The sequence below is a fragment of the Strix uralensis genome, chromosome 32 (genome assembly GCF_047716275.1).
Source record: "Strix uralensis isolate ZFMK-TIS-50842 chromosome 32, bStrUra1, whole genome shotgun sequence".
In the NCBI taxonomy this organism is placed as follows: domain Eukaryota; kingdom Metazoa; phylum Chordata; class Aves; order Strigiformes; family Strigidae; genus Strix; species Strix uralensis.
In genome coordinates, this window is record NC_134003.1 from 2,231,417 (window position 1) to 2,254,387 (window position 22,971).

Genomic DNA, 22,971 nt, shown 5'->3' on the forward strand with positions numbered 1-22,971 from the left:
CTGCGGAGGGCGAGGGCCGCGCCCCCAGATGTGCCCCCGGGACTACATTTCCCAGCGGCCCCCGCGGCGCTGAAGCGGCTTTTCCCGCCCCACCGACTCCATTTCCCGGCAGCCTCCGCGCTGCTGCCATTTCCCGGCGGCCTCCGCGGCTCTGGCGGCGCCAAGATGGCGGCGGGGAGCGGCGGCCCGGCGGCGCGGGAGCTGTTTGCTGAGGGGTTGTTGCAGTTTCTGCGGCCGGCGGTGCGGCAGCTCGACGGACACGTCCACGCCGTCAGGTCCGGGAACGGGGAGCGGGGTCAGGGAGTAGGAAAAAGGGTCCCGGGCGCCTGAGGGTAACGGCGGGAGCGGGGGTGAGAGGCCTGAGGAGCGGCTACCGCGATGGGAGCGGGGCTGAGGGGCACGTACGGCCGGGGGGGTGAGTGTTTGAGGGGGGGGTGAAGGGCTTTCGAAGCGCCTGGAGTGGGGCTTAGGAGTGCCGGGGTGGGGAATTGAGGGGTTTGTAGCTGGGCTGAGGGGGCCGCGGGCGTTGGGGAGGGTATTAGGGGTGCGGGTGGGCAGAAAGCTGGGGATGAGCCTCTTTAATCAAGTAGTAAGTGATAGGACAAGAGGGAATGGCCTCAAGCTGCGCCAGGGCAGGGTCAGACTGGCTCTTAGGAAGGATTTCTTTGCAGAAGGGGTTGTTGGGCGTTGGAATGGGCTGCCCAGGGCAGGGGGGGAGTCCCCATCCCTGGAGGGATTGAAGAGTCGGGTTGAGCCAGCGCTGAAGGATCTGGTGGAGTTGGGAACGGTCAGCGCTGGGTTAACGGTTGGACTAGATGATCTTCAAGGTCCTTTCCAACTGAGATGATTCTGTGACGTTAGAGGTGGGGGGCACGTCACTGGCTTGGGGAGAGTTAGGGATGGCTGAGGGGGGGTGCAGGTAACCGGGTGGGTGGGGTGAGCGTTTGGACTGGGAGGGAATTGAGGGTGGAGGTTCCTTGTTGGAGGGGGAGTAGGGGTGTGGGTTTGGGGCTGGAGGTGAGGGTTTTGTCCTGGTCACCGAGCTGTTCCCTCTGCAGGGAGAGCCAGGTGGAGCTGCGGGAGCACATCGACAGCCTGGCCACAGGTGAGACACAGCACGGCCACCTCCGCAGCCTGGCTGGGGGGTGCAGCAGGGGTTTGCCCCCCCATCTCCTGGGGGTTCCTGGTGCCCTGGGCCTGCTCCCACACTCTGCCCTCCCCCAGAGCTGTGCCGCATCAACGAGGACCAGAAAGTGGCGCTGGACCTCGATCCCTATGTGAAGAAGCTGCTGAATGCCCGGCGCAGGGTGGTGCTGGTCAACAACATCCTGCAGAACGCCCAGGTCAGCGCAGGGACCCCGGGGTGGGGGGGAAGGATTGGGGGGGCCACAGTGTTTTGGGGGGATCCCAGCTTCCCCCCCACCCATCCTGATGGCTGCTGCTCCCCCACACAGGAACGGCTGCGGCGGCTGAACCACAGTGTGGCCAAGGAGACGGTGCGGCGGAAAGCCATGCTGGAGGCGGCAGGTGGCTACCCCCAGGGCCTGCCCGGCAAGTGAGCCCTCCCCACCCCCCCGGGGGCAGCGCTGGGCCGGATCCGCCTCGCGCCACGGCTGTGCCGACAGCCCTGGAAGGCCCTGGATGGCGACGGGTGCGACCCTGTAAGGACAGCAAAGGGAGCGGGCCGCTGGCAAGGGGAGCAGGGATCCCCATTTGTAGCAGCGCTCTCCTGAGCATCCGCAGCACGGGAAGGGGTGAGAAGTCCTGCGCAGTGAGGCCGCAGCTCTTCAGCTGCAGCTGAAGGAAGCGGGGGACCCCCGAGTTGTATTCCCAGATTTATAGGCACTGTAATAAAAGTGACCGCGTGTTGCTTTATGGGCTAGTGAGGCAGCGTGAGTCTGTAACGCTGCTGCGTCCTGGGTGCCTCAGGGAAGGCAGAACCAGGCGGGTGCTGCCAGCAGAGAGAGCGGGTTGGGGTTCAGCATCCCCAGGTGGGCTCCGTCAAGTTTTGGAAGCCCCTCACGCTGTTAAAGCTTTTTCTCGCCCCCTTCTAAAACGTGCATCTTCTACCTAAACAAACAGGACGCGCTCGAAAGGGGGGGAACGCTTTAATGGGTGGCTCGTAAAAAACACACACGAGGGACAGGTTGTGTCAGCTGGCTGCGTTTGCCGAGGACGGGCTCGGTCCTTTGCATCCTTCAGGCAGCAACACCCGGTGGGGGGAAAGGTCCCGCTGCGGGGGGAGAGACGGGCTGTGACGGGGGGGCACAGGCAGCCTGGGCCGTTCCCTCCCCTGCCCGCAGCTGCCTGCTCGCAGGCAGCAGTTCCACCAGGCTTTACCTGGGCGAGTCACTCCTGCGTCTCCATGCTTTCCTCCTCCTCGCCCGTAGCGGGTTCTTCTTGATTCTCTTCTTCCTCTTCTCCTTCTTTCTTCTCTGGAGGCTTCTCGTAAGCTTTCTCGGAAGGCGTCACTATCACTCCATCCCACGTGGACATTTCAGAAGCCAGGTCTGCAAAAAACAGCAGCTCGGGGTGACCTTGAGCAGCGCGGACAAGCCTCGGCCCCAGGACGTGCAGGGGGAAGCGCGACACCCCGCTTTGCCTCCCCACTGCTCTGGCGTTTAACGAGTCATTTCACAGAGCTCTTAATTTTCTCCAGCAAAGCAGAAAACCAGTCCCACTCCTCCACCGAGGCGTCGATGGTCTGCGTGGAGGAAGACCCACGCGTTGCACCGACCCCACTTACAGCTGGCGTCGCCTTCTTGGCCGAGGATTTTCCTGTAGCCTCCGTGAGAGAGAATGCGGACGAGGGTCTGCGCGGTGTAGCACACCATGTCCTGCGGGGACGGGGACGCGTCAGAGCCGGGACAGCTTCCAGTCCCCTCTCCCACCGCAGGACAGGCACCTCACCTGCTGTTCCAGGGTCATAACAGTGTGGACTCGGAAGTTCCCGCTCTCGCAGGGATCAGTGATCCCCACAGACCCAGGGAGGAAGAGCCCCGCGGCCAGGATCTGAAGGCAGCGCCTACGGGACAAGACATTTTGGGTTAGAAATGACTGTTCCAGCACAAAATGCAACCAGAAAGTCTGCAGTTAGCCCAGCTACATGAGGAGTCTGCTTTGTCTCCAGTTCAGGTCCCTTCAAACCTTGAGACGTCGCCACTTTTATTGGTAACAGGAATTTATACGAGTGAAGCAAACGGCAACGGACCTGTAGGCGATGTTGAGAGCCAGGGGCTGCCTGGTGGGGTTGTTCATCACGGCGTAGTGCCCCTGAGGTGAAAAAAGAAAGAGGGAGTTGGGACAAAGGCAGCTTCTGTAAGAGCAGCGCCAGAATCCCGGGACGTGCAGGCAGCGCCAAGCTCGCTGTGGCAGCGTTCCCCCTCGTGCGCTCACCAGCAGGTCCAGAATCCAGGGCGTGAGGGGCTCGAAGCCGGGGAATCGAATTCTCAGGTCTTTCAGCAGCCGGATTAAAACCTTCACCCTGGAGAAGATGGCAGGAGGAGGGTTACAGGAACAGCTCTCCTTGCTTTTCGCTTCCTCTTTCTCTGGGAGATTATTTCAACCAGCCCTTCCCGTTTTGAGGCCAAACTCACGTGGACTGCGAAGCGTTCTCCTCAAACCAGCGAGCGTGTCTGATGGCAGCCAGGGCGCTTTGCAGCACTTTGATGTCCACTGAAAGAAGCAGCAGAAATACCCAGTTTTTTAACCCAAAGGTGAGTAAGTGCGGGCCAGGGGAGGTGAAGGTCCACGTGGCGGGCGGAGCAAGCTGAGCTCTTACGGTGTAATTCGGGGTCCAGCTTGCGGAGATTGGGCGGCACCGTGGTGATCAGGATCTTCACCGTCGCGTCGGCCGAGCTGATCTCAAATCCGGTCTCATTTGTCAGCATGGTCAGGACTGGGGAGAAAAAAAAGAACAAGAATTCCTCTTGGAGGGGCTGGAAGACCTTACCAGCACACGGGAAGGCAGGAAAGACCCTGGATTCCCTCCAAACCCCCAAACTCGAGGGGAAACCCTCGCATCAGCCTAAGTCCTCCTCAACTCTGTCCCCTCGACCCCGTACGGCGCAGGAGGGTGTCCCACCTTCGCTGGGGTCCTGCGCTCTCAGGCTTTCCACGACTTTGTTTCCCAAGGCCGCCACAGCTTCCACTGGGGAGAAGCAGCGGAAGAAGAGGCGGTTAGAGCGGGGCCGAGCGCCGCAGTTCGGTCAGCAGCCGCCCAGCCGGTACTCACGGGTGGGTAAGATTTTCAAAATCACCACCAGATCAGCCACGTTGTGCCCCGTCGTCATGGTGCCCTTCTTGTAGGAACCCACCTGGCGAACCTCCTCGATTTGCTGTTTGAAAGAGCAAAGCAAAAATTAGTGAATTTAATGCACATGCTACGTTTCTGGGAGTCGGCATGAATCTTTAATCCTCTTTGGGCCGGGTCTGGTAGCTAGAACACCGGCATCCCTCGTGCCGAAGCATTTCCCCACGTGGCTTTTTTCCCCCCAAATTTTTGGACTCACCACTTCAAACGTTCCTGGTGCTACAATTAAATTGTCGATCACGTTGTTTATTTTGGTCACCAGAGAGAGGATGGAAGCCTGCAAAGGAATTGGAGAGGGCTGGTGTTACCAGTACGACCTGAAATAATCTGATCTGGCAGAGCGTAACAAGATAAAGAGATTTAAAAACCACTGTCCAAGAAACTCTACCCACATTTCCATTGCAGCGCTTATTTCAGAGAGAGAAATTACTTTTCAGGCTAGTAATGGCTACTATGCTCTCTGAAGGATAGTCTGTCTTTGAGTTCTCTTTAACATCCAGCCGAAGAATTTAAGGTAATTTTCAGCACAAAACCTGTTCAGCAGCGGTCGGAGCAAGATCCTGGTTTCTCTTCAGCAAGGCTTCACTGAACGCAGTCTCATCGGCGGCGGGTTTGACACGGGGGAAAGCCATTTCGCACTGAAACGGGATCAGATATCAGACTGCAACGCCCAAGAAAAAAGACTTTGGTTCAACCCACTCATGAACAAAATTTACTCTGTTTTTTTTTTTTTATTCTCCAGCGTTTGTTTCCTTTGCGATTCCCCATCGTGCTTTTCACTTGTTGCTTTTATAACTGTCACATTATCCTAAGGGAGGGCGGGCAGCTGCCTGCCCTGCCCTACGCTCTCCCCGTGCTCCGACAGGAACAGGAGGTCTTCAGAAATGGCAGAGGAGTCACCACCGTGCCCGGGCAACTACAGGGTGTGAAACAGGGCACCTCTAATTAACCATGGATTTACCAAGGGGGGGGCGTTATTAACTATATTACAGTCCCTTAAGAATTTGTTTGCAGATGGCTGGAGTTGCCGTGACGGGATCGACAGCCCCAGGGCCTGGAAGGCAAAGAGTCAGGGAACTTGTTTGCCTTGGAAGTCACGTGTCTGTAAGGGGCAGATGCTCGGCAGGAGGAGGAAATTATTTCCTCCTATAAAAAGGTGGGAAATGTGTGTTGATCCTTGCGAGGACCAACACAGCAAAAGAGCCAGCAGCACATCTGACAGGCGAGCGACGGCTACCCGAGGAGTGACCCACGAGGTTTGTGTTAGCTGACAGAACCGAGGGTCTGGGTGCCTTAAAAAGCTGAAAAACCTCAACCAAGGGGTTTATTTGTTGTGATTCTTACTCAACTGCATCCTAGTCATCCCGTGTGACACTAGTACTCCAAACAGGGACAGTAAGAAGATCTATTTTGGGTTAGTTACTGAACCAACAGCTTTTTCAGTGAACTCCTTCACTCCGGCTACGCTAAAAGAAGTCAAACCATCAAAGTCAGCACACGAGGTTTTTTAAGATGTATCTTTAAACAAGGAAAAGTCCCGCAGCTGTTGCCTGCAAACAGCTCCGTAGGAGAGGGTTACTCACGACATAGAAATCAAAGGGGATGTGCGGCACAAAGGGCCGGAACCTAAAGGGGGAAAGAAGAAAAAAACCCAACTTTATTCTCTGTAGGGATATCTACCCGCTCGCCGCCGTGTTCATCACCACCGAACACCCCCTCCCCGTCACCGTTTCGTGGAGGTTTGGTCCCGAGACGCCAGAAAAGGCCCTACAGAAATAGGAAAGGTTTCTTCATAACCCCACTAACGATAACTAACCCCCCTCCCGCCCCGGTGCGATCGGGCAGTGGCCGTACACCGAGGGCTTCCCCGCGCCCGCAGCGCTGACAGACCCGGCCCGGAGAGGCCAGCACCGCCCCCCGGCTCTACACCTCACCGTTATCCTGCGCTACACTGCAAGCTGCCCCCCCCCCCCCACCCCCCCAGTTTCTGCGCCCCGGCAGCTCGCCCCCGGGGGCGGCCGCAGCCCACCCCCTAGGCCTGACACGCTAGAGAGCCACCCTCGCTAAAGCAGAAGCCAGACTCGCCCACTGCCAGGGCCTCCCCTGGAACCAAAGCGTCCGCCACGGCCTCTGCCTCGATCGCCCCTGCGGAAAAGAGAAACGGCGTTAACGGAGCGGGAACGCGGCCCGGGGGGGCTCCCCTCAGCGCCCCGCGCAAGGCCCAGTCCTCCCCCGGGGCTCCCGTCCCGCCGGGCAGGGGCCCCCCCGGCGCGGCCCCCGCGCACCTCATGGTTCCGCCGCTCCGAACAATAAACGCCGCCGCTGCTGTGGTGATCCGCGCTCTCCCAACCCCGCAACAACCTGCCCGTTTATTGGTTGTCACACGCCGCCAATAAGCGCTCCCCTGCAAGACATTGGTCGAACCGACCATCAATCTAAGGCGGGAAGTGGGCGGGGCGTGTGAAAGCGACCAGTCATGGCGCAGGCCGTGCGCGCGCGCCGGGCGGCCGCTGGAGGGGGCGCGAAGTTCATGAATGGAGCGGCCGACGAGCGCAGCGCGCATGCGCACAGGCTACAGAGGTACCTCTAGCGCTGGTCGGGAGCTGTTCGCAAGCAGCAGAGTGGCGCAGCGGAAGCGTGCTGGGCCCATAACCCAGAGGTCGATGGATCGAAACCATCCTCTGCTAGTAATATTTTCTTTCTCCAACGCCCTGCGGTTTTTTCTTTATTAACGCCTTAATTAACTACATTAATTTTTGCCGCCGCCTCCGGCGTTCCCTAATGTTCCTCTCCCTCGAGACTGACCTTCTGCAGCCCTGTCCGGCACGGCGGGTCACGGAGTGTCGGGAGCGTCCCGGAGCGGCCGGGGTCCCGCGTGTCCCCGCAGCGCTGCGCGTGTCCCGGGGCGGGAGCGCCACGCGTGTCCCCGAGCGCTGCGCGTGTCCCCGGGAGCCCAGGGTGTCCCCCCGCAGGGCTGTGCGTGTCCCAGGGCGGGAGCACCGCGCGTGTGCCCCAAACCACGCGTGTCCCCCAAACCACGCGTGTCCCCGAGCGCTGCGCGTGGCCCCCGGAGCCGCGCGGCCCCCGGAGCCGCATCTGCGCGGGGTAACTCCCCATTTCCCCGGCGCTGCCGCGACCGGGACGCGGAGCTCCCACGGCGCGGGGAGGGCGGAGGGAAGAGGTGCCCGAGCCCCCCCCCCCCCCCCCCCCCCCCCCCCCGGAGCCCCCTCGGGGCCGCCCGAAGCCCGGCGGGGGCGCGGGGGGAGCCGCTCCGTGGGGACGCGACGGGGACTGGGGCTGCGAGACGTTCCCTGCCCGCTGATGAGTTTATCAGGTCTCAGCCCACGGGTGGGGATATCCACACCCACCACCGGGCGGCCCCATCCTCCAGCCCGGTCCTCGGTGGATGCCGTGGGGGCGGGCAGGAAGGAGTTAAGGTCGGTGTGGATGATAACGGCCCTTTGTGTCACCGAGGGGGGGGGGAAGGAAGGGCTCAGCCCCTCCGCGGGGGGAAAAGCCACTCTCCGTGGGCGATGCTGGCGGTGCTGGCCGTGCTCTGCGGCGCGGCGACGGTGGCGGCGACGACGGGGACAACCGCGCTGACACTAGCGGTGGTGTTACCCGAACGCAACCTCACCTACCCGTGGGCTTGGCCACGCGTGGGGCCGGCGGTGCGTTTAGCCGCCGCCGCCGTTAACGCCCGGCCCGATTTATTACCCGGTTTCACCCTACGGTGGGTTTTCGGGAGCAGCGAGGATGGACACGGGGTTTGCTCCGAAATGGCCGCGCCGTTGGCCGCCGTCGACCTACGGCTCGCTCATCACCCCGCCGCTTTTCTGGGACCCGGTTGCGTCTACACGGCAGCACCGGTTGCCCGGTTCACCAGCCACTGGCGCCTTCCACTAGTGACGGCGGGTGCCGAAGCCCACGGCTTCGACGACAAGCGGGAGCAATTCGGGTTGACCACCCGCGCCGGCCCCAGTCACCGCAAACTGGGTGAACTGGGCGTGCAGCTCCATCGGCGTTTCAACTGGACGCGTCGGGCTTTACTGGTTTACTGGGACGAGAAGGTGGACGACCGGCCGTACTTCTTCGCCGCCGAGGGGTTGTACGTCCAGCTGCCCACCCTGCGCAACCTCACTGTCATGGACGTCGTCTTCCGCGACGGCGGCAACTTCTCCTTCATCATCCAGGAGATCAAGCAGAAGGGACGCAGTGAGTGACAGGGGACACGCGCGCACACACACACACACACGCACACACCGGTGGGGGGGGACTGGCCGTGCGCCGGCACGGGGAGGGGGGGTACGGGGAGGCGGCAGCGGGGTGCCGGTGCGGTGTGTGGAAGGGCACGGCTCCGCACGGCTGCGCACGGGTGTTCACGGCGGTACACGGGTGTGTGCGGCTGTGCACGGCTGTTCACGAGTGTGCGCAGCTCCACGCGGGTGTAGACGGGTGTGCGCAGCCCCGCACGGGTGTACGTGGGTGTGTGTGGCTGTGCACGGGTGTTCACGGCAGTACACGGGTGAGCACGACTGTGCACGGCTCCACGCAGCTCCACGCGGGTGTAGACGGGTGTGCCCGGCTGTGCACGGGCGTTCACAGCAGCACACGGGTGTTTGTGGCAGTACACGGGTGTGTACAAGTGTGCACAGCTCCACGCGGGTGTACCTGGGTGAGCACGGCTGTGCACGGGTGTTCACGGCAGTACACGGATGACCACGGCAGTACACGGGTGTTCACGGCAGTACACAGATGACCACGGCAGTACACGGGTGTTCACGGGTGACCACAGCACTACACGGGTGTTCACGGCTGTCCATGGGCGTTCCACATGTCCGCACACGCATGTGCTGCCCCAACCCGCACCCTGACCCCCCCCCCGAACCCCCACCCCACGTTGTGCCCCACCGGGAGCTGCTGAGCATGGCCGCCTGCCCCGCTCCCCTCCAGCCGGGTGGCCCAGCCTGGCCCCGTCCCCGTCCCCGCCAGCTGCTCCAGCCAGAGCCGTCCCGGGTGGTACCAGGGAAGTGGGTGCCGGCGGGGCTGGCACTGGGTGGGTGGCGTCTGGCCGTCCCTGGCCTCGCCATCTTGCTGCTTCACCTCTCTGGGTGCTATTTTGGGGCCCCATGCTCCCGGTGGGTGGCACGGCTGAGCCCCATGTCAGGCAGCACCCCGGGGTCCCGCCGGCACCGCACCCCCGTGCCCTGGGGACGCCGGCGGTGGGGCAGGCGGCACCCACCGGGGTCACCACGCCGCCCAGAATCAATCTCTGCCGGCGATCTGGGCCGCAGGGAGGAGGAAACGGAGTCGGGAAAACAGGAAACCTCAGCCTGGCGCCCACAGCGGAGGGCAGAGGCGGGCAGGGTGCAGGGTGGGGGGGTGGCAGGCAGCGGGGTTGGGGACCCCCCGGCTCCCCGACATCTCGCTCAGCCCCATGACCCAACCACACGACCTCTCCCGTGTCGTGCGTTAACCGGGGACCTTCGGGGTGCTGGGCTGGGGTGTCCTGGGGATGCAGGGAGGGGGGGGTCTCAGGGTGCCCCGGGGATAGGGGGGATCTTGGGGTGCCATGAGCCGTCTCCCCCCGCGCAGTCGTCTACGTGTGCTGCGCCCCGGAGACGCTGCGGGAGCTGATGCTGCAGGCGGGACGCGAGGGGCTGACCCGCGGCGACTTCGCCTTCTTCTACATCGACATCTTCGGGGCCAGCCTGCAGGGCAGCCGCTTCCCCGAGCCCCAGCGGCCCTGGAAGCGGGGGGACCGCCACGACGCCAGCGCCCGCCGAGCCTTCGAGGTGAGCCCCGGGCACTCCCCGCGCCCGCGGGTGCACGAGGAACCCGCCGCCACACGCGTGTGCACGTCCACGGGCACCCGCCTGCGCGTGCGCGCCCCGGCACGGCGCGCGGGGGCCGCGGCGGGTGCTGGAGCTGGTGGAGCAGCTCCCCCCCATCTCCCCCCACACCCCCCCCTGCTCGCTCCCCACTGCTGGCAACCGCCGAGGAGGAAGGAAACGAGATTAATGGCCCCCGGGTCCCAGCTCGGCGCTGCCTGGTGCAGAGGCTGTTCACAGGAGGAAGGACAGGCAGCGCCCGGGACCCCCGTCCCCAGGGGGGGTGCAGCCGGCCCCGCTGCCAGCTGCTCCCCCCCCATCCCAGGCCGTCACCATCATCACCTACAAGGAGCCCGAGAACCCCGAGTACCAGCCCTTCCTGGCGCGGCTGAAGGAGGAGGCACTCGCCCACTTCAACTTCTCCATGAAGGACGGCTTGGTGGGACACGGCGGGGGGAGCGGGGGGGCACGGGGCCAGGGGGGCACTGGAGGGAGCTGGGGACAAGGGGACGTGAGGACAAGGGATGGAGCTGGGGACGAAGAGACGAGGGGACAAGGGGGCACGGGATGGAGCTGGAGCTACTGGGGGGCACAGAATGGAGCTGGGGACAAGGGGACAAGGAATGGAGCTGGGGACAAGGGGACACGGGATGGAGCTGGGGCTGTGGGGGCACAGAATGAAGCTGGGGACAAGGGATGGAGCTGGGGACAAGGGGACACGAGATGGAGATGGAGCTGCTGAGGGACATGGGGTGGAGCTGGGGACAAGGGGACGTGGGGTGGGGATGGAGCTGGGGCTGTGGGGACATGGGATGCAGCTGGGAACAAAGGGACAAGGGGACAAGGGATGGAGCTGGAGCTACTGAGGGACATGGGATGGAGCTGGGGACAAGGGGACAACGGGACAAGGGGACATGGGATGGAGCTGGGGACAAAGGGACAAGGGGACATGAGCTGGAGCCAGGGCAGAGGATGGATCTGAGGCTGCTGGGGACGAGGAGCTGCGGGATGATGTGGCGCTGCTGGGGACGAGTGGACGGGGACCCCGCTGCGCCCCGTCCCCGAGCCATCTCCGTGCCCCCAGATGAACTTCATCGCGGCCGCCTTCCACGACGGGGTGCTGCTCTACGCCCAGGCCGTCAACGAGACGCTGGAGCGGGGCGGCTCCATCACCAACGCCTCCGCCATCACCCGCCAGATGTGGAACCGCACCTTCTACGGTGAGCCCCGGACCCTCCCCGGCCCCATCCCTGTCCCCTTCCCCATCCCCATCCCCATCCCATCCCCGTCCCCATCCCCGTCCCCATCCCAGCCAGCTGCTGCCTGCCAGGCGCCCACCTGCTCCGCTCCCAGGATGGTATTTTGGGATTGGACGCCCCCACCCATGGGCTGGGGTCCTCGGGGTCCCCCCTCCTCAGCCCCCCACCCTCTGTCCCCAGGTGTCACCGGTTTCCTGAAGATCGACGAGAACGGGGACCGGGAGAGCGACTACTCCCTGTGGGACATGGACCCCGTGCGGGGGGACTTCCAGGTGAGCCCCGGCGCGGGGGCAGCTGGTCCCACGGGGCAGCCGGGGGCCTCCTCCCACCCATTTCTTGTGTCCCCCCGTCCCCCCCGACCCCTCCAAGATCGTGGCCAACTACAACGGCACCACCAAGAAGATCCAGATGGTGCCGGGGCGTGAGATCCACTGGCCGGGGAACGTGGTCCCCTCTGACGTCCCCCCCTGCGGCTTCGATAACAGCGACCCGCTGTGCCGCAAAGGTGAGTGGTGTCGGGGGGGGGACACACACAGGAGACCCCCACCCCGGGCACCCGCCAGCCCCTCACCGCCCTCCTCTCGCTGTGCAGCCAGCCTGTCCACCCTGGAGGTCCTGTCCCTCGTGGTCAGCCTGATCCTCCTGGCCATCACCGTCACCTCCTTCTTCATCTACAGGTGGGGGTGCCAGGGTCGGGGAGGGTGACCCCCAGGCTGAGCCGCTGTCCCCGGAGGTGGGGGGACACACGCGGGGGGTCTCACCCTGCCCTCCCGGCGCAGGAAGCTGCAGCTGGAGAAGGAGCTGGAGGCCGAGCTGTGGCGTGTCCGTTGGGAAGACGTGCAGATGAGCAGCTTGGAGAAACACCTCCGGAGCGCCGGCAGCAAGCTCACCCTCTCCCTGGTGAGCACCCAGCCCGTCCCCAGCCCTGCTCCGGGGACGGGGACCAGGGACCGGGCTCACCCCATGTCCCTTCTGCCAGAGGGGCTCCAACTACGGCTCGTTGATGACCGCGGAGGGGCAGTTCCAGGTCTACGCCAAGACGGCGTATTACAAGGTATGGGGGGGTGGGAGTGGTGATGGGCACCCACCACCCCACCGGGCACCCATCACCCCACCAGGCACCCATGACCCTGCTGGGAACCCACCACGCCGCTGGGAACCCACCACCCCGTGTCTACCCAGGGCAACCTCGTGGCCGTGAAGCACCTCAACCGCAAGCGCATCGAGCTGACGCGCAAGGTCTTGTTCGAGCTGAAGCACGTAGGTGGTCCCTGGCTCAGCGCCGCGTGGTGGGATGGGGGTGCCCAGCTCTGTGTCCCCTGGATGGGCGGGGAGGGGGGGAAGTGCCATGAACCTGGTCCCACACCCTGCTCCACCTCAGATGCGGGATGTCCAAAACGAGCATCTGACCCGCTTCATCGGCGCCTGCACCGACCCCCCCAACATCTGCATCCTGACCGAGTACTGCCCCCGCGGGAGCCTCCAGGTACCGGAGGGGTCCCGGCTCCCTGGCAGCCGTCCAGGGCTGGACGTTCTCCCTCCAGTGCCCATCACCCAGCGTTGGGGCTGCCCAGAGCTGCTCTGCTGGTGCCCAGGGTGGGAGGGAGCCGACTGCAGCGGGCAGTTGGATGCTGTCCCCCACATCGGGGCCCATCCATGGTGGGGGGCCAACGATGTGACCCTCGTGTCCCCAGGACATCTTGGAGAACGAGAGCATCACGCTGGACTGGATGTTCCGCTATTCCCTCACCCTTGACATCGTCAAGGTATCAAGCTGGTTCCCACCAGGCACCCAGTTCCCACAGAGGTCCACCGTTCCCATGGAAGTGGGGGTACAACCAGTTCTGACCGCTCTCCGCCCTGCCAGGGGATGCAGTTCCTGCACAACGGGGTGATCGTCTCCCACGGGAACCTCAAGTCCTCCAACTGTGTGGTGGACAGCCGCTTCGTGCTGAAGATCACGGACTACGGGCTGGAGAGCTTCCGCGTGGCCCCCGACGGCGAGGACTCCCACGCGCTCTTCGCCAGTGAGCACCCCTTGACCCCCAACCCCGGGAGTAGCCCCTGCCCGGGGGCCCTGTCCGGCCTGAGCCCCCTCCCTGGTGCCACAGAGAAGCTGTGGACGGCGCCCGAGCTGCTGCGGATGGAGTTGCCGCCGGCCCGCGGCACGCAGAAGGGCGACGTTTACAGCTTCGGCATCATCCTGCAAGAGATCGCCCTGCGCAACGGTGTCTTCTACGTGGAGGGGCTGGACCTGAGCCCCAAAGGTGAGCAGGGTGGTGCCAGGGACCTGTTGAGGGGTTGTTGGACCACCTAATGGGTTTTTGGCCCTGCTGAGAGGTGCTTGGCCCCGCTGATGGGTGACTGGTCCTGCTGATGGGTGCTTAGATCTGCTGATGGGTTCTTGGACCTGTTGTGATGGGTTCTTGGACCAGCTGATGGGTGGTTGGACCCACTGGTTGGGCCTGCTGGCAGGTTATCAGACCTGCTGGTGGGTGCTTGAACCAATTGATGGGTGCTTGGACATGCTGTGATGGGTTGTTGGACTTGCTGATGGGTGCTTGGATCCATTGGTGGGTGTTTGGACCTGCTGAGAGGTTACTGGACCTGCTGATGGGTTCTTGGACCAACTGATGGGTGGTTGGCCTCGCTTGATGGGTGCTTGAACATGCTGTGATGGGTGCTTAGCCCTGCTGATGGGTTGTTGGACCTGCTGTGATGGGTTCTTGGACCTGTTGATGGGTTATTGGACCAGCTGATGGGTTGTTGGACCCACTGGTCGGACCTGCTGGCAGGTTATCGGACCTGCTGGTGGGTCCTTGAACCAATTGATGGGTTGTTGGACTTGCTGATGGGTGCTTGGACGTGCTGTGACGGGTGCTTAGCCCTGCGGATGCGTTATTGGGCCAGCTGATGAGTGCTTGGACCTGTTGATGGGTGCTTGGCCCTGTAGAGATCATCGAGCGGGTGAAGAGTGGGGAGCGCCCCAGCTTCCGCCCCTCGGCCAACGTGGGGTGCCACATGGAGGAGCTGGGCCAGCTGATGCAGCACTGCTGGGCCGAGGACGTCCTGGAGCGCCCCGACTTCAACCAGATCAAGGTCCAGCTCCGCAAGTTCAACAGGTACATCCACCTCCCCCCGCCTCGTGGGTGATGGGTGACCCCAAAAAGGGTCCCCGGGTGGGTGCTCACCCCCTGCCCGCAGGGAGAGCAGCAGCAACATCCTGGACAACCTGCTGTCGCGCATGGAGCAGTACGCCAACAACCTGGAGGAGCTGGTGGAGGAGCGAACCCAAGCCTACCTGGAGGAGAAGCGCAAGGCTGAGGCTCTCCTCTACCAGATCCTGCCCCAGTGAGCACCGGCGGGGTCCCGGCCCTCTGTGCACCCCCTTACTGCTGGACATCACACTGGCATCCCTGCCTGCCCCGGGCTGGGGGTCCCCCATGGGTGCCCTGCATGGCTGGGTGGGCTTGGAGGGGCTGGGGGCAACAAGGACCCCCCACAGGGCTTGGGGCTGGGGGGTTTGGAGGGGCTGGGGCCCCCCTGGGGACTCCCATGTTGCTTGGGGCTGGGAATGCTTAGAAAGGGTGGGGACCCCAAGGACCTCCACGTGGCTTGGGGCTGGGGGTGTTTGGAGAAACTGGGGACCCCCCCAGACCACTGCATGGCTCGGGGGGTGCCTGAAGTGACCAGGTACCCCAACGTGGTTCAGGACTGGGGGTGCTTGGAGGGCTGGAGACCCCAAGAACCTCCTGCCATGGTCTTTGGTGCTTGAGGGACCTAAAGGGGCCAGGAATGACCCCGGCCCCCCCTCATGGCTCAGGGCTGGGGGTCCTCAGAGGGTTGGACACCCCGAGAACCCCCCCAGCAGCCTGGGAGGGGTTGGGGGGCTGTTTGTCCCCCCCTTCACCCACCCCCTGCCCCCCCAGCTCGGTGGCGGAACAGCTGAAGCGGGGGGAGACGGTGCAGGCAGAGGCTTTCGACAGCGTCACCATCTACTTCAGCGACATCGTGGGGTTCACGGCGCTGTCGGCCGAGAGCACCCCCATGCAGGTGGTGACGCTCCTCAACGACCTCTACACGTGCTTCGACGCCATCATCGACAACTTCGACGTCTACAAGGTGAGGACACGCCCGCACATGCGTGAACATACATGTACCGTGGGTCACGCCCCAGAGCCGGCGTCGCACCCATGGCGTGTCCCCGACGGGGGGGGGGTGTGTGTGTCCTCCGCTACCCAGGTGGAGACGATCGGGGACGCCTACATGGTGGTGTCGGGGCTGCCGGTGCGCAACGGGAAGCTGCACGCCCGGGAGGTGGCTCGCATGGCCCTGGCGCTGCTGGACGCCGTCCACTCCTTCCGCATCCGCCACCGGCCGCAGCAGCAGCTCAAGCTGCGCATCGGCATCCACACGGGTCAGCGAGGACAGGGACGGGGACAGGAATGGGGACATGGCACCTGTGTGGGTCAGTGGGGACAGGGATGGGGACAGGAATGGGGACATGGCACCTGTATGGGTCAGCGGGGACAGGGATGGGGATGGGGACAGGCACCTGTGTGGGTCAGCGGGGACAGGGATGGGGACAGGAATGGGGACATGGCACCTGTATGGGTCAGCAGGGACAGGGATGGGGATGGGGACATGGCATCCACATGGGTCAGCGGGGACAGGGACGGGGACAGGAATGGGGACATGGCACTCGTATGGGTCAGCGGGGACAGGGATGGGGATGGGGACATGGCATCCACATGGGTCAGCGGGGACAGGGATGGGGATGGGGACATGGCACCTGTGTGGGTCAGCGGGGACAGGGATGGGGATGGGGACATGGCACCAACACGGGTCAGCGGGGATGGAGACAGGGACAGGAATGGGGACATGGCACCTGTGTGGGTCAGCGGGGACAGGGATGGGGACAGGAATGGGGACATGGCACCTGTATGGGTCAGCGGGGACAGGGATGGGGATGGGGACATGGCATCCACATGGGTCAGCGGGGACAGGGATGGGGATGGGGACATGGCACCAACACGGGTCAGCGGGTCAGGGATGGGGACAAGGCAGCCATATGGGTCAGTGGGGACAGGGAAGGGGACAGGAATGGGGACATGGCACCTGTATGGGTCAGTGGGGACAGGGATGGGCACAGGGACATGGCACCTGAGTGGGTCAGTGGGGACAGGAATGGGGACATGGCACCTGTACGGGTCAGCGGGGATGGGGACAAGAATGGGGACATGGCACTCATATGGGTCAGCAGGGACAGGGATGGGGACAAGGCAGCCATATGGGTCAGCAGCGATGGGGACAGGGACATGGCACCTGTACAGGTCAGTGGGGATGGGGACAGGGACTTGGCACCTCTATGGGTCAGGGGGGACGGGGACATGGCACCCGCATGGCTTGATGGGGGGGGGACACAGCACTGACACGGGCCAGCAGGGACAAGGGGACAGGACACCCAGCCCTCACACGGACCCCAGGGACGGGAGGGGACACCAGCACCCAGGGGGACAGTGGGGACACTGGGGGGGGGGAGCTCCCAGCCAGAGCAGGGCCGGGTGCGGACTCGGGGCCGTCGGGGGGGACTGACCGGGTGTCCCACAGGACCCGTCTGCGCCGGCGTCGTGGGTCTCAAAATGCCCCGGTACTGCCTCTTCGGGGACACGGTGAACACGGCCTCGCGCATGGAGTCCAACGGGGAAGGTGAGGGGCCCGGCTGGGCACCCATGGGTGCTGCTGGGGCTGGGGCTGGGCACCCACGGGTGCTGTTGAGGCTGAGGCCGGGCACCCATGGGTGCTGAGGGAACCGCCTCCCGCCAGCCCTGAAGATCCACATCTCGGCGGTGACCAAGGCCGTGCTGGAGGAGTTCGGCTGCTTCGAGCTGGAGCTGCGGGGTGACGTGGAGATGAAGGTGGGTGCCGGCCCCCCCCACAGCCCCAGCCCCCCCCTCAATGGCTGCCCCAGTGGGGGACCCCCAGCTGGGTCCCCCCTCTGCATCCTCATCCCGCAGCTCTGCTGGGGCAATGACCCCCCCCTGCACCCCAACCCCTGAGGCAATGAGCCCCCCCCAACACCCCAACCCTTGACGCAATGGCCCCCCCGCACCCCAACCCTGGGGCAATGGCCCCCCCACACCCCAACCCTGGGTCAGTGGGACCCCCCCCCACACCCCAACCCTTGACGCAATGGCCCCCCCCACACCCCAACCCCTGAGGCAATGAGCCCCCCCCTGCACCCCGACCTTAGGGCAATGCGCCCCCTCCCCTGCACCCCAACCCTTGACGCAATGGCCCCCCCCTGCACCCCCTTCACCGCCCCCCCCTCTCTCCACAGGGCAAGGGCAAGGTGAGGACCTACTGGCTGCTGGGGGAGCGTGGGAGCAGCACCCGGGGCTGACCCCCCCCACCTCCCAGCAGCACCCAGGGCCCGCGGGGCTGGTCCCGGCAGCACCCCCAAGGCCCCCCCCCGGGCCGGGGCCAAGCGGGGGGCACCGCCAGCAGATGGGGGCCGGGCGCACCCCCCCAACTGCACCGCACTCCCCAAGCTGAACCCCAAAACGGCTCCCGGGGGGGGGGACACACCCCGTCCCCAAGCAGCCTCGTGGCCTAACCCTGGCTGAGGCCGGGGGGGCGATGGGGGGGGACACGGGGGGACAGCCCCGGACCCCGGGTGGGGGTCACTAGAGCTCTAATTTTTGTAATAAAGCTGGTGTGTACGCACCCGCCGTGGGTCTCAGTGGGGTCCCCCTGCGCCCCCCCCCGCACCCCACATCGGGTGTCCCCACGCATCCTGGTCCCACTGGGATATTGGGGGGCTCCGGGGGTCTCCCCGAGCGGCAGCGGCCTCACAGCACCCAAACTCCCCTGCGGGGAAGGGGAGGCTCTGGGGGGGGCTTTGAAAGAGGGGGCACCCCGGGGGGGTCTTTTTAGGGGGCTCTGTGGGGCCAGAGGGGGGCTGGGGGGGTCCCGAGGGCAGGGGACTGGGGGGCTGCCCGAGAGGGAGCGTTGGGGAGGGGGGTCCCGGCCATGCACGTCCCGGGGGGGTCCCGGAAGGGTCCAGGGGGTCTGGGGGGATCCAGGGGAGTCTCGGGAGGGTCCTGGGGAGTCCCGGGGGGGCCCCGGGTAAGTCCTGGTGGTCCCGGGGGGGTCCGGGGGGTTCGCGGTATCCGGGAGGGTCCGGGGGGTTCGGGGTATCCGGGGGGTCCCGGGGAGGTTCCGGGGGGTTCGGGGTATCCGGAGGGTCCCACCCGCCCGCGGAGCGCCCACCCGGGCCAGGCCCCGCCCCCTCCCCCGCCCCCGCCGCCCCATTGGCCGAGCAGCCCGTCACGGCCCCGCCCCCCCAGGCCGGCTTACCCGCGCTGTCACTCCGAGCCGTATATCCGTTGCCATTGGCCAGAGACAGGGAGGGGGCGGGCACTTCCTGCCGTCGCGCGCTTCCTCTTCCGCCCGGGCCCTCCCGTCCCTCTCCCAGTGACTTCCGGTCGGCGGCGCTGGGCGGGGGGTGCGGAGCCGCCGCTCCCCTCCCCCCGGCACCGAGACCCCCGCCCCGCCGCCCGGCGGAGCCCCCCCCGGCCCCGGCGGCAGCCGCAGCGCCCGCCCTGCCCTGCCTCGCACCGCGGGACCTGTCACACCCCCCCCCCGCGGGGGGCCCCCCCGGGACTCCCTCACCACAGGCCTCCCCCGGGGGCCTCCCCACCCCCCCCCACAGGCCTCCTCTGGCACGGCCGACGGGGACCCCCGCCCCGGGACACCCCCCCCTCCCAACTCCCCACGGCCCCCCGGGATCCCTCCACAGCGCCCTCCCGTAGGGTCCCCCCATAGCACAGCCCCCCCTCACCCCAGCACGGCCGCAGGCCTCAGGCCTGCCCTAGTCAAAGAGCAGCCCCTCCGCCCCCCCGTACCCCCCCCCCCGTCTGGGGTGAAGCCCCTGGGGAGCAGACGAGGACCCCTTTCCCCTCCACCCCATTGCTCCCCATTGCAGGAGCGGGGGGTGCTCCGGAGGGGGGGTATTTCCCATAAACACCCCCCTCCCCGTCCTCCCCCGAGGAAGAGCTGGGTGGGGGGGGATCGCCAAGCAAGAAGGGGGGGGCTCCTCTCGGGTCAAGCCCCCTGGATAGGGGCTGCCTTCCCCCCTCTCCTCCCCCACCCCAGCCATGGAGATGCAGAAGGGGAAGGGGGGAACAGCAGGAGGAGGAGGGAAGTTGCTGGTCTCCACTCTTCTGGATGCCAAGGATGAGATGGAGGAGGTAGGTGCCTGGGGCTGGGGGCAGGGGGGCTCCCGGGGGTGGGTGACGGGCTCGGCCCCGCACGGGGTGCGGGCAGGGCGGCACACGCTGCTCCCCTTGCCCGTCCCTGTGCGGGGAGGGGGCTCGCTACACAGAAACCACCTCTCAGCTGGGGTCTGCCTGCCCGCCTCGCCCCGGCCGCGCTTGGGCAGGGCGGCCGCAGGTTGTGGAGCGGGGTTGTGAACCTTGCCTCGCGCCTGAGCACCGACAGGACTCATCTCTCCAGTATCTGGGAAAGTTTCTGACCCGTGTTCACCCACAGTGCTGTCCTACTTCCCACCGAGCTTCTCTTCCTGCACTGGAAAGAGAGAGCTGGTTCTTTTACAGGTGGGGAAGGTTTGGGGTCTCCCCAGGATAACGGGGTGCGGAGGAGCCGGGGAAGAGCCGGTAGCGCAGGGACCTGGGCGAGGTGGACACGTTGCTCAGGCCCTGATTTACACCTGGCTCGCAGGAGCAGTGTTCAGGGATCTTCCTAAAGCTGGTGTAGGGGCGGCTTCCCCGGTGCCACGGGTGTGGCAGAGACTGGTTGTTTATTGTGTGATGGGAACGAATGTATTCGGGGCCTGTGAAATGGTGCAGACAAAAAAAAAACCAAAACAAACCATGTTGGATTTCAGTTGCAGGAGAAAAACAGGGTGGTAACTGGAATGACTGGGTCTCAAGGTCTGGAAACTGTCCTTTGCCATTTGGAGTGTATTTATATTCCTTCAAAGCACCCGTCGGTCCCCATGTGTGTTTTGGGTCCTGTCCAGGTCTGGACAGAACGTTCCCAGCTTTGGACTGTGCAACTCTGCGAGCCCGGCACGGCCGGGAGCTTTGGTTGGGCTTGAAAATCAGCTCCAGGCTACCGAAGTGGGTCTGCTGGGGTCCGGGTCGCTCCCACCCGGATCCTTCCCTGAGAGCATCGGGTCTGGGAAGGAGCCGAGTCGATGAGCGTGGTGGAGCTCAGGTGTGGGGATGGGGCCGTATCCAGACAAACGCAGGTACCAGAAGGAGAAGACTTCCCAGAGACAAGCCTTGCTTAACTGGCAAGCCTTCCTCCCGTCCCTCCTCAACCCCTGGAAAGCAGCACTTTTGACTAAAAGCCCAGTCAGTTGGAAGGAATTGGTTCAGGCATTAATTATACTCCTGAGCGCTGATGGATTTACTGTCACAAGTTTCATGTTTCTCGTGTTAAAGACTCCAACAAACAGGAAACGGAGCGTACACAGGAAAAACCGTGCGGGATCGTTGCACATCGAGTTTTCACAGTAAACAGGCTGCCATGTTTAGGGAAAAACCTCCTCCAGTCTTTCCCTTTGGCAGTCGTCGCAGCTGCTGGTGGCAGTAAGTGGAACACATCTGTTTTGGGGGAGAAGGAGGTGACTGGAGCTTGTAAAATTGTATCTCATACCCCGTGTTCAAGAAGCTGTTGTCTCGTTTCGCTGTGGGTTCTGGTCGAGGCAGCAGAGCTACAGGAATGTGAACCATTAAACTGGCTAAAAAGGTAGAAATAGTGTTTTCAAATAGCCTCCGTACCTGGCAGTAGCGAGTTGATGCGTCTCTCGTTTATCCCAAGGAGGGAAAACCACACCCTGATCCTGCGAGTCTGTCAGCAGGTCTCAGATCAAAGACATTATTTGACGCTGAACTTCCTTGCAAAGCTCCTCTGGTGGTTCATTGGCTGCATTATCTGCCAACAAGTTGTCTTATTTCTCACTGGGATTTTTCTAACTCTGTTTTTCAGCCGCTGGATCTTGTCCTCCCTTTCAAATAATTCATCTGCTTTAGATTTGAGATTTTCATGGGTTTTGCCCCATTGCTTTTTCATAATGCTGCTGCTCGGCCTGGAACAAAGCCGGTTTCACAAAGGCATTATCTCTGCATTACTGACCAGTACATCTTCTTTCATATTGCCTTGGAGTGGAGAACTGTTGACCTCTTTCTCAATAGCTTCTTCACTGCAGCCCTTTTGATATGCAAAGGAGTCGCTAATCAGTTCCATAATTGGTGTGATGTGTTTGCATTTTAATCAAGAAGTGACTGTGTAGAAATAACCTTCTTGTAACTTGCTTATTGCCCGTCTTAGGCTGCATTTGCTGCTTTTCTCTGGTGCAAACAGGTCACTGCTCCGTCACCCGTAGCCTCCAAGGAACCTCCAGGAAAGCCAGACCTCGTTTTGCCGGCAGCTGGGGAGTTGCTGCCGTGGCCAGAACAGTCCAGGCAGCTCCGCAGCTGTGGCGCGGGAGCGGTGGCACCAGCGAAGAGGGCAGGGCACGTCTCCCTCGCCCAGCAGCAGGGCTCTTTGTGAGGAGTTTAATTTAGAACATCTCGCCCCGCGAGTTGTAGCGTGAGAGCGAGACCCCGGCGTTAAAGGAGCCCTGTGGTCCAGCCCCAACCCGACAGGCTCTCGGGTGCCATCGCTGCTGCGAGAGCACACGTGGGGACATCGAGCCCGTGCAGCCCTTCTGTCGCCGTCCCCAGGGTGGCACCATGAGGTGGGGAGAGGCTGCGGCGTGCCCGGAGTCGCGCCGCTCTGCTTCCCCGCGCCAGAGGCAGACACCGGGTAACGCCAGTGCCCGGCCGCGGGCAGGAGAAACCATTTCTGCCCTGCGTGAAGAAGGGGCAGCTAATTTCTCTGACGCTGAGTGGAAGCCTTTGCCGTTTGCTTCTCCAGTATGTTCATGCCTGTGCTCTTGGAACTTACCAGTCCTGACTTCATGGCTCTTCCCGTCATTCATCCCTCGGGGTGCTTGCGTGCAAACATCTGCTCCTGCTGTTTATTCTCAGCCAGAAGTTGCTCAGATGTTCAGTGACGAGAACAGAAGGTTTCCAGGCTGCTGCCCCGCAGCCCGGGGTTCCCGCACGGACGGGAGCGGTGCGGAGCTGCTGGATGACACGGGCTCTGCCGGGGGCCGGGGCGTCAGCTCCTCTCTCAGGGCGAGGATTGACAACCCTGCCTCAAATTCGGCCTTCGCACGACCGCGTCTTGGCCTCGTATCAAAGTGACATCAGTATTAGTATCGCTGAATAATCACACATTTACTTTTTGGCTCTTTGAGCGGTGTCAGCGGAGTATTTAAAACCCAAACCTGTGAATAAATAAACACGGATGGAGCGGCAGCTTCTCCAGCTGGCAGGAGGTTCGGAGCCTTGACGTGAGCCAAGAACGGCTGTTGCGTGGCTGTTTTTCTGTCCGTTCAGGTGTTTGGGTGGGGGGTCAACACAGCCTCTGCTGTATCTTGTCTTGGCGAGGATGTTCTCGGTGTGCTTGTTCCTCCCCGTTTGTGATCTTTGGC

General features: G+C 63.7%; 4 protein-coding genes and 1 non-coding gene across 9 annotated transcripts in view; 4 read left to right on the forward strand and 1 right to left on the reverse strand.

Annotated features, from left to right (window-relative positions):
* The first annotated feature begins 39 nt into the window (after positions 1 to 39).
* On the forward strand, positions 40 to 1,875 carry SNAPIN (SNAP associated protein). Its single transcript, XM_074853082.1, has 4 exons — positions 40 to 275; positions 1,059 to 1,105; positions 1,225 to 1,343; positions 1,455 to 1,875. Exons 1-4 carry the CDS (start codon positions 166 to 168, stop codon positions 1,557 to 1,559), a joined length of 381 nt encoding a protein of 126 aa, XP_074709183.1. The 5' UTR covers positions 40 to 165; the 3' UTR covers positions 1,560 to 1,875.
* A 217-nt stretch (positions 1,876 to 2,092) lies between these two features.
* On the reverse strand, positions 2,093 to 6,670 carry ILF2 (interleukin enhancer binding factor 2). Of its 3 annotated transcripts, none has more exons than XM_074853080.1 (15): positions 6,598 to 6,670; positions 6,415 to 6,457; positions 5,896 to 5,937; positions 4,846 to 4,950; positions 4,512 to 4,589; positions 4,235 to 4,337; positions 4,085 to 4,150; positions 3,782 to 3,898; positions 3,597 to 3,675; positions 3,397 to 3,484; positions 3,212 to 3,273; positions 2,911 to 3,025; positions 2,747 to 2,837; positions 2,341 to 2,510; positions 2,093 to 2,233 (listed from the first exon to the last, which is right to left on the reverse strand). In XM_074853080.1, the coding sequence occupies exons 1-14, from the start codon at positions 6,600 to 6,602 to the stop codon at positions 2,350 to 2,352; spliced, it is 1,155 nt and encodes a 384-aa protein (XP_074709181.1). In that variant the 5' UTR covers positions 6,603 to 6,670; the 3' UTR covers positions 2,093 to 2,233; positions 2,341 to 2,349. The 3 variants fall into 3 exon arrangements, with proteins under 3 accessions (XP_074709181.1, XP_074709180.1, XP_074709182.1); XM_074853079.1 differs by having other exon boundaries at positions 5,896 to 5,938; positions 6,398 to 6,457; XM_074853081.1 differs by lacking the exons at positions 5,896 to 5,937; positions 6,415 to 6,457; positions 6,598 to 6,670 and adding an exon at positions 5,662 to 5,889.
* A 257-nt stretch (positions 6,671 to 6,927) lies between these two features.
* On the forward strand, positions 6,928 to 6,999 carry TRNAM-CAU (transfer RNA methionine (anticodon CAU)). Its single transcript has one exon. It is a non-coding gene; the product is annotated as a tRNA-Met (tRNA).
* An 846-nt stretch (positions 7,000 to 7,845) lies between these two features.
* On the forward strand, positions 7,846 to 18,128 carry NPR1 (natriuretic peptide receptor 1). Its single transcript, XM_074853339.1, has 21 exons — positions 7,846 to 8,527; positions 9,908 to 10,107; positions 10,469 to 10,582; positions 11,228 to 11,363; positions 11,583 to 11,674; positions 11,772 to 11,907; positions 11,995 to 12,079; positions 12,182 to 12,302; positions 12,382 to 12,456; positions 12,585 to 12,662; positions 12,784 to 12,888; positions 13,097 to 13,168; positions 13,270 to 13,429; positions 13,514 to 13,669; positions 14,356 to 14,524; positions 14,607 to 14,753; positions 15,332 to 15,524; positions 15,645 to 15,819; positions 17,013 to 17,111; positions 17,229 to 17,320; positions 17,743 to 18,128. The coding sequence occupies exons 1-21, from the start codon at positions 7,846 to 7,848 to the stop codon at positions 17,803 to 17,805; spliced, it is 3,150 nt and encodes a 1,049-aa protein (XP_074709440.1). The 3' UTR covers positions 17,806 to 18,128.
* A 1,074-nt stretch (positions 18,129 to 19,202) lies between these two features.
* INTS3 (integrator complex subunit 3) overlaps positions 19,203 to 22,971 on the forward strand; it is a 44,198-nt gene continuing 40,429 nt past the window's right edge. Inside the window, exon 1 of one of the 3 annotated variants that reach the window (XM_074853173.1) lies at positions 19,203 to 19,654. In XM_074853173.1, coding sequence (XP_074709274.1) covers positions 19,562 to 19,654 — 93 coding nt within the window. In that variant the 5' untranslated portion in view covers positions 19,203 to 19,561. The remainder of the gene's footprint in view (positions 19,655 to 22,971) is intronic. The other 2 variants (XM_074853175.1, XM_074853174.1) reach the window with 2 other exon arrangements.

What these genes read in the sequence shown, in the direction of transcription:
- SNAPIN (XM_074853082.1), top strand. Translation starts at nt 166, where the DNA reads ATGGCGGCGGGGAGCGGCGGCCCGGCGGCGCGGGAGCTGTTTGCTGAG. An exon ending in GGACACGTCCACGCCGTCAG is followed by an intron (nt 276 to 1,058) that starts GTCCGGGAACGG and finishes TTCCCTCTGCAG; the next exon opens with GGAGAGCCAGGTGGAGCTGC. An exon ending in ACATCCTGCAGAACGCCCAG is followed by an intron (nt 1,344 to 1,454) that starts GTCAGCGCAGGG and finishes TCCCCCACACAG; the next exon opens with GAACGGCTGCGGCGGCTGAA.
- ILF2 (XM_074853079.1), bottom strand. An exon ending in CTCCGACCGCTGCTGAACAG is followed by an intron (nt 4,590 to 4,845) that starts GTTTTGTGCTGA and finishes ATTCCTTTGCAG; the next exon opens with GCTTCCATCCTCTCTCTGGT. An exon ending in TTATGACCCTGGAACAGCAG is followed by an intron (nt 2,838 to 2,910) that starts GTGAGGTGCCTG and finishes CCGTCCCCGCAG; the next exon opens with GACATGGTGTGCTACACCGC.
- NPR1 (XM_074853339.1), top strand. Translation starts at nt 7,846, where the DNA reads ATGCTGGCGGTGCTGGCCGTGCTCTGCGGCGCGGCGACGGTGGCGGCG. An exon ending in GCCCCCGCGGGAGCCTCCAG is followed by an intron (nt 12,889 to 13,096) that starts GTACCGGAGGGG and finishes TCGTGTCCCCAG; the next exon opens with GACATCTTGGAGAACGAGAG. An exon ending in CTCTACCAGATCCTGCCCCA is followed by an intron (nt 14,754 to 15,331) that starts GTGAGCACCGGC and finishes CTGCCCCCCCAG; the next exon opens with CTCGGTGGCGGAACAGCTGA.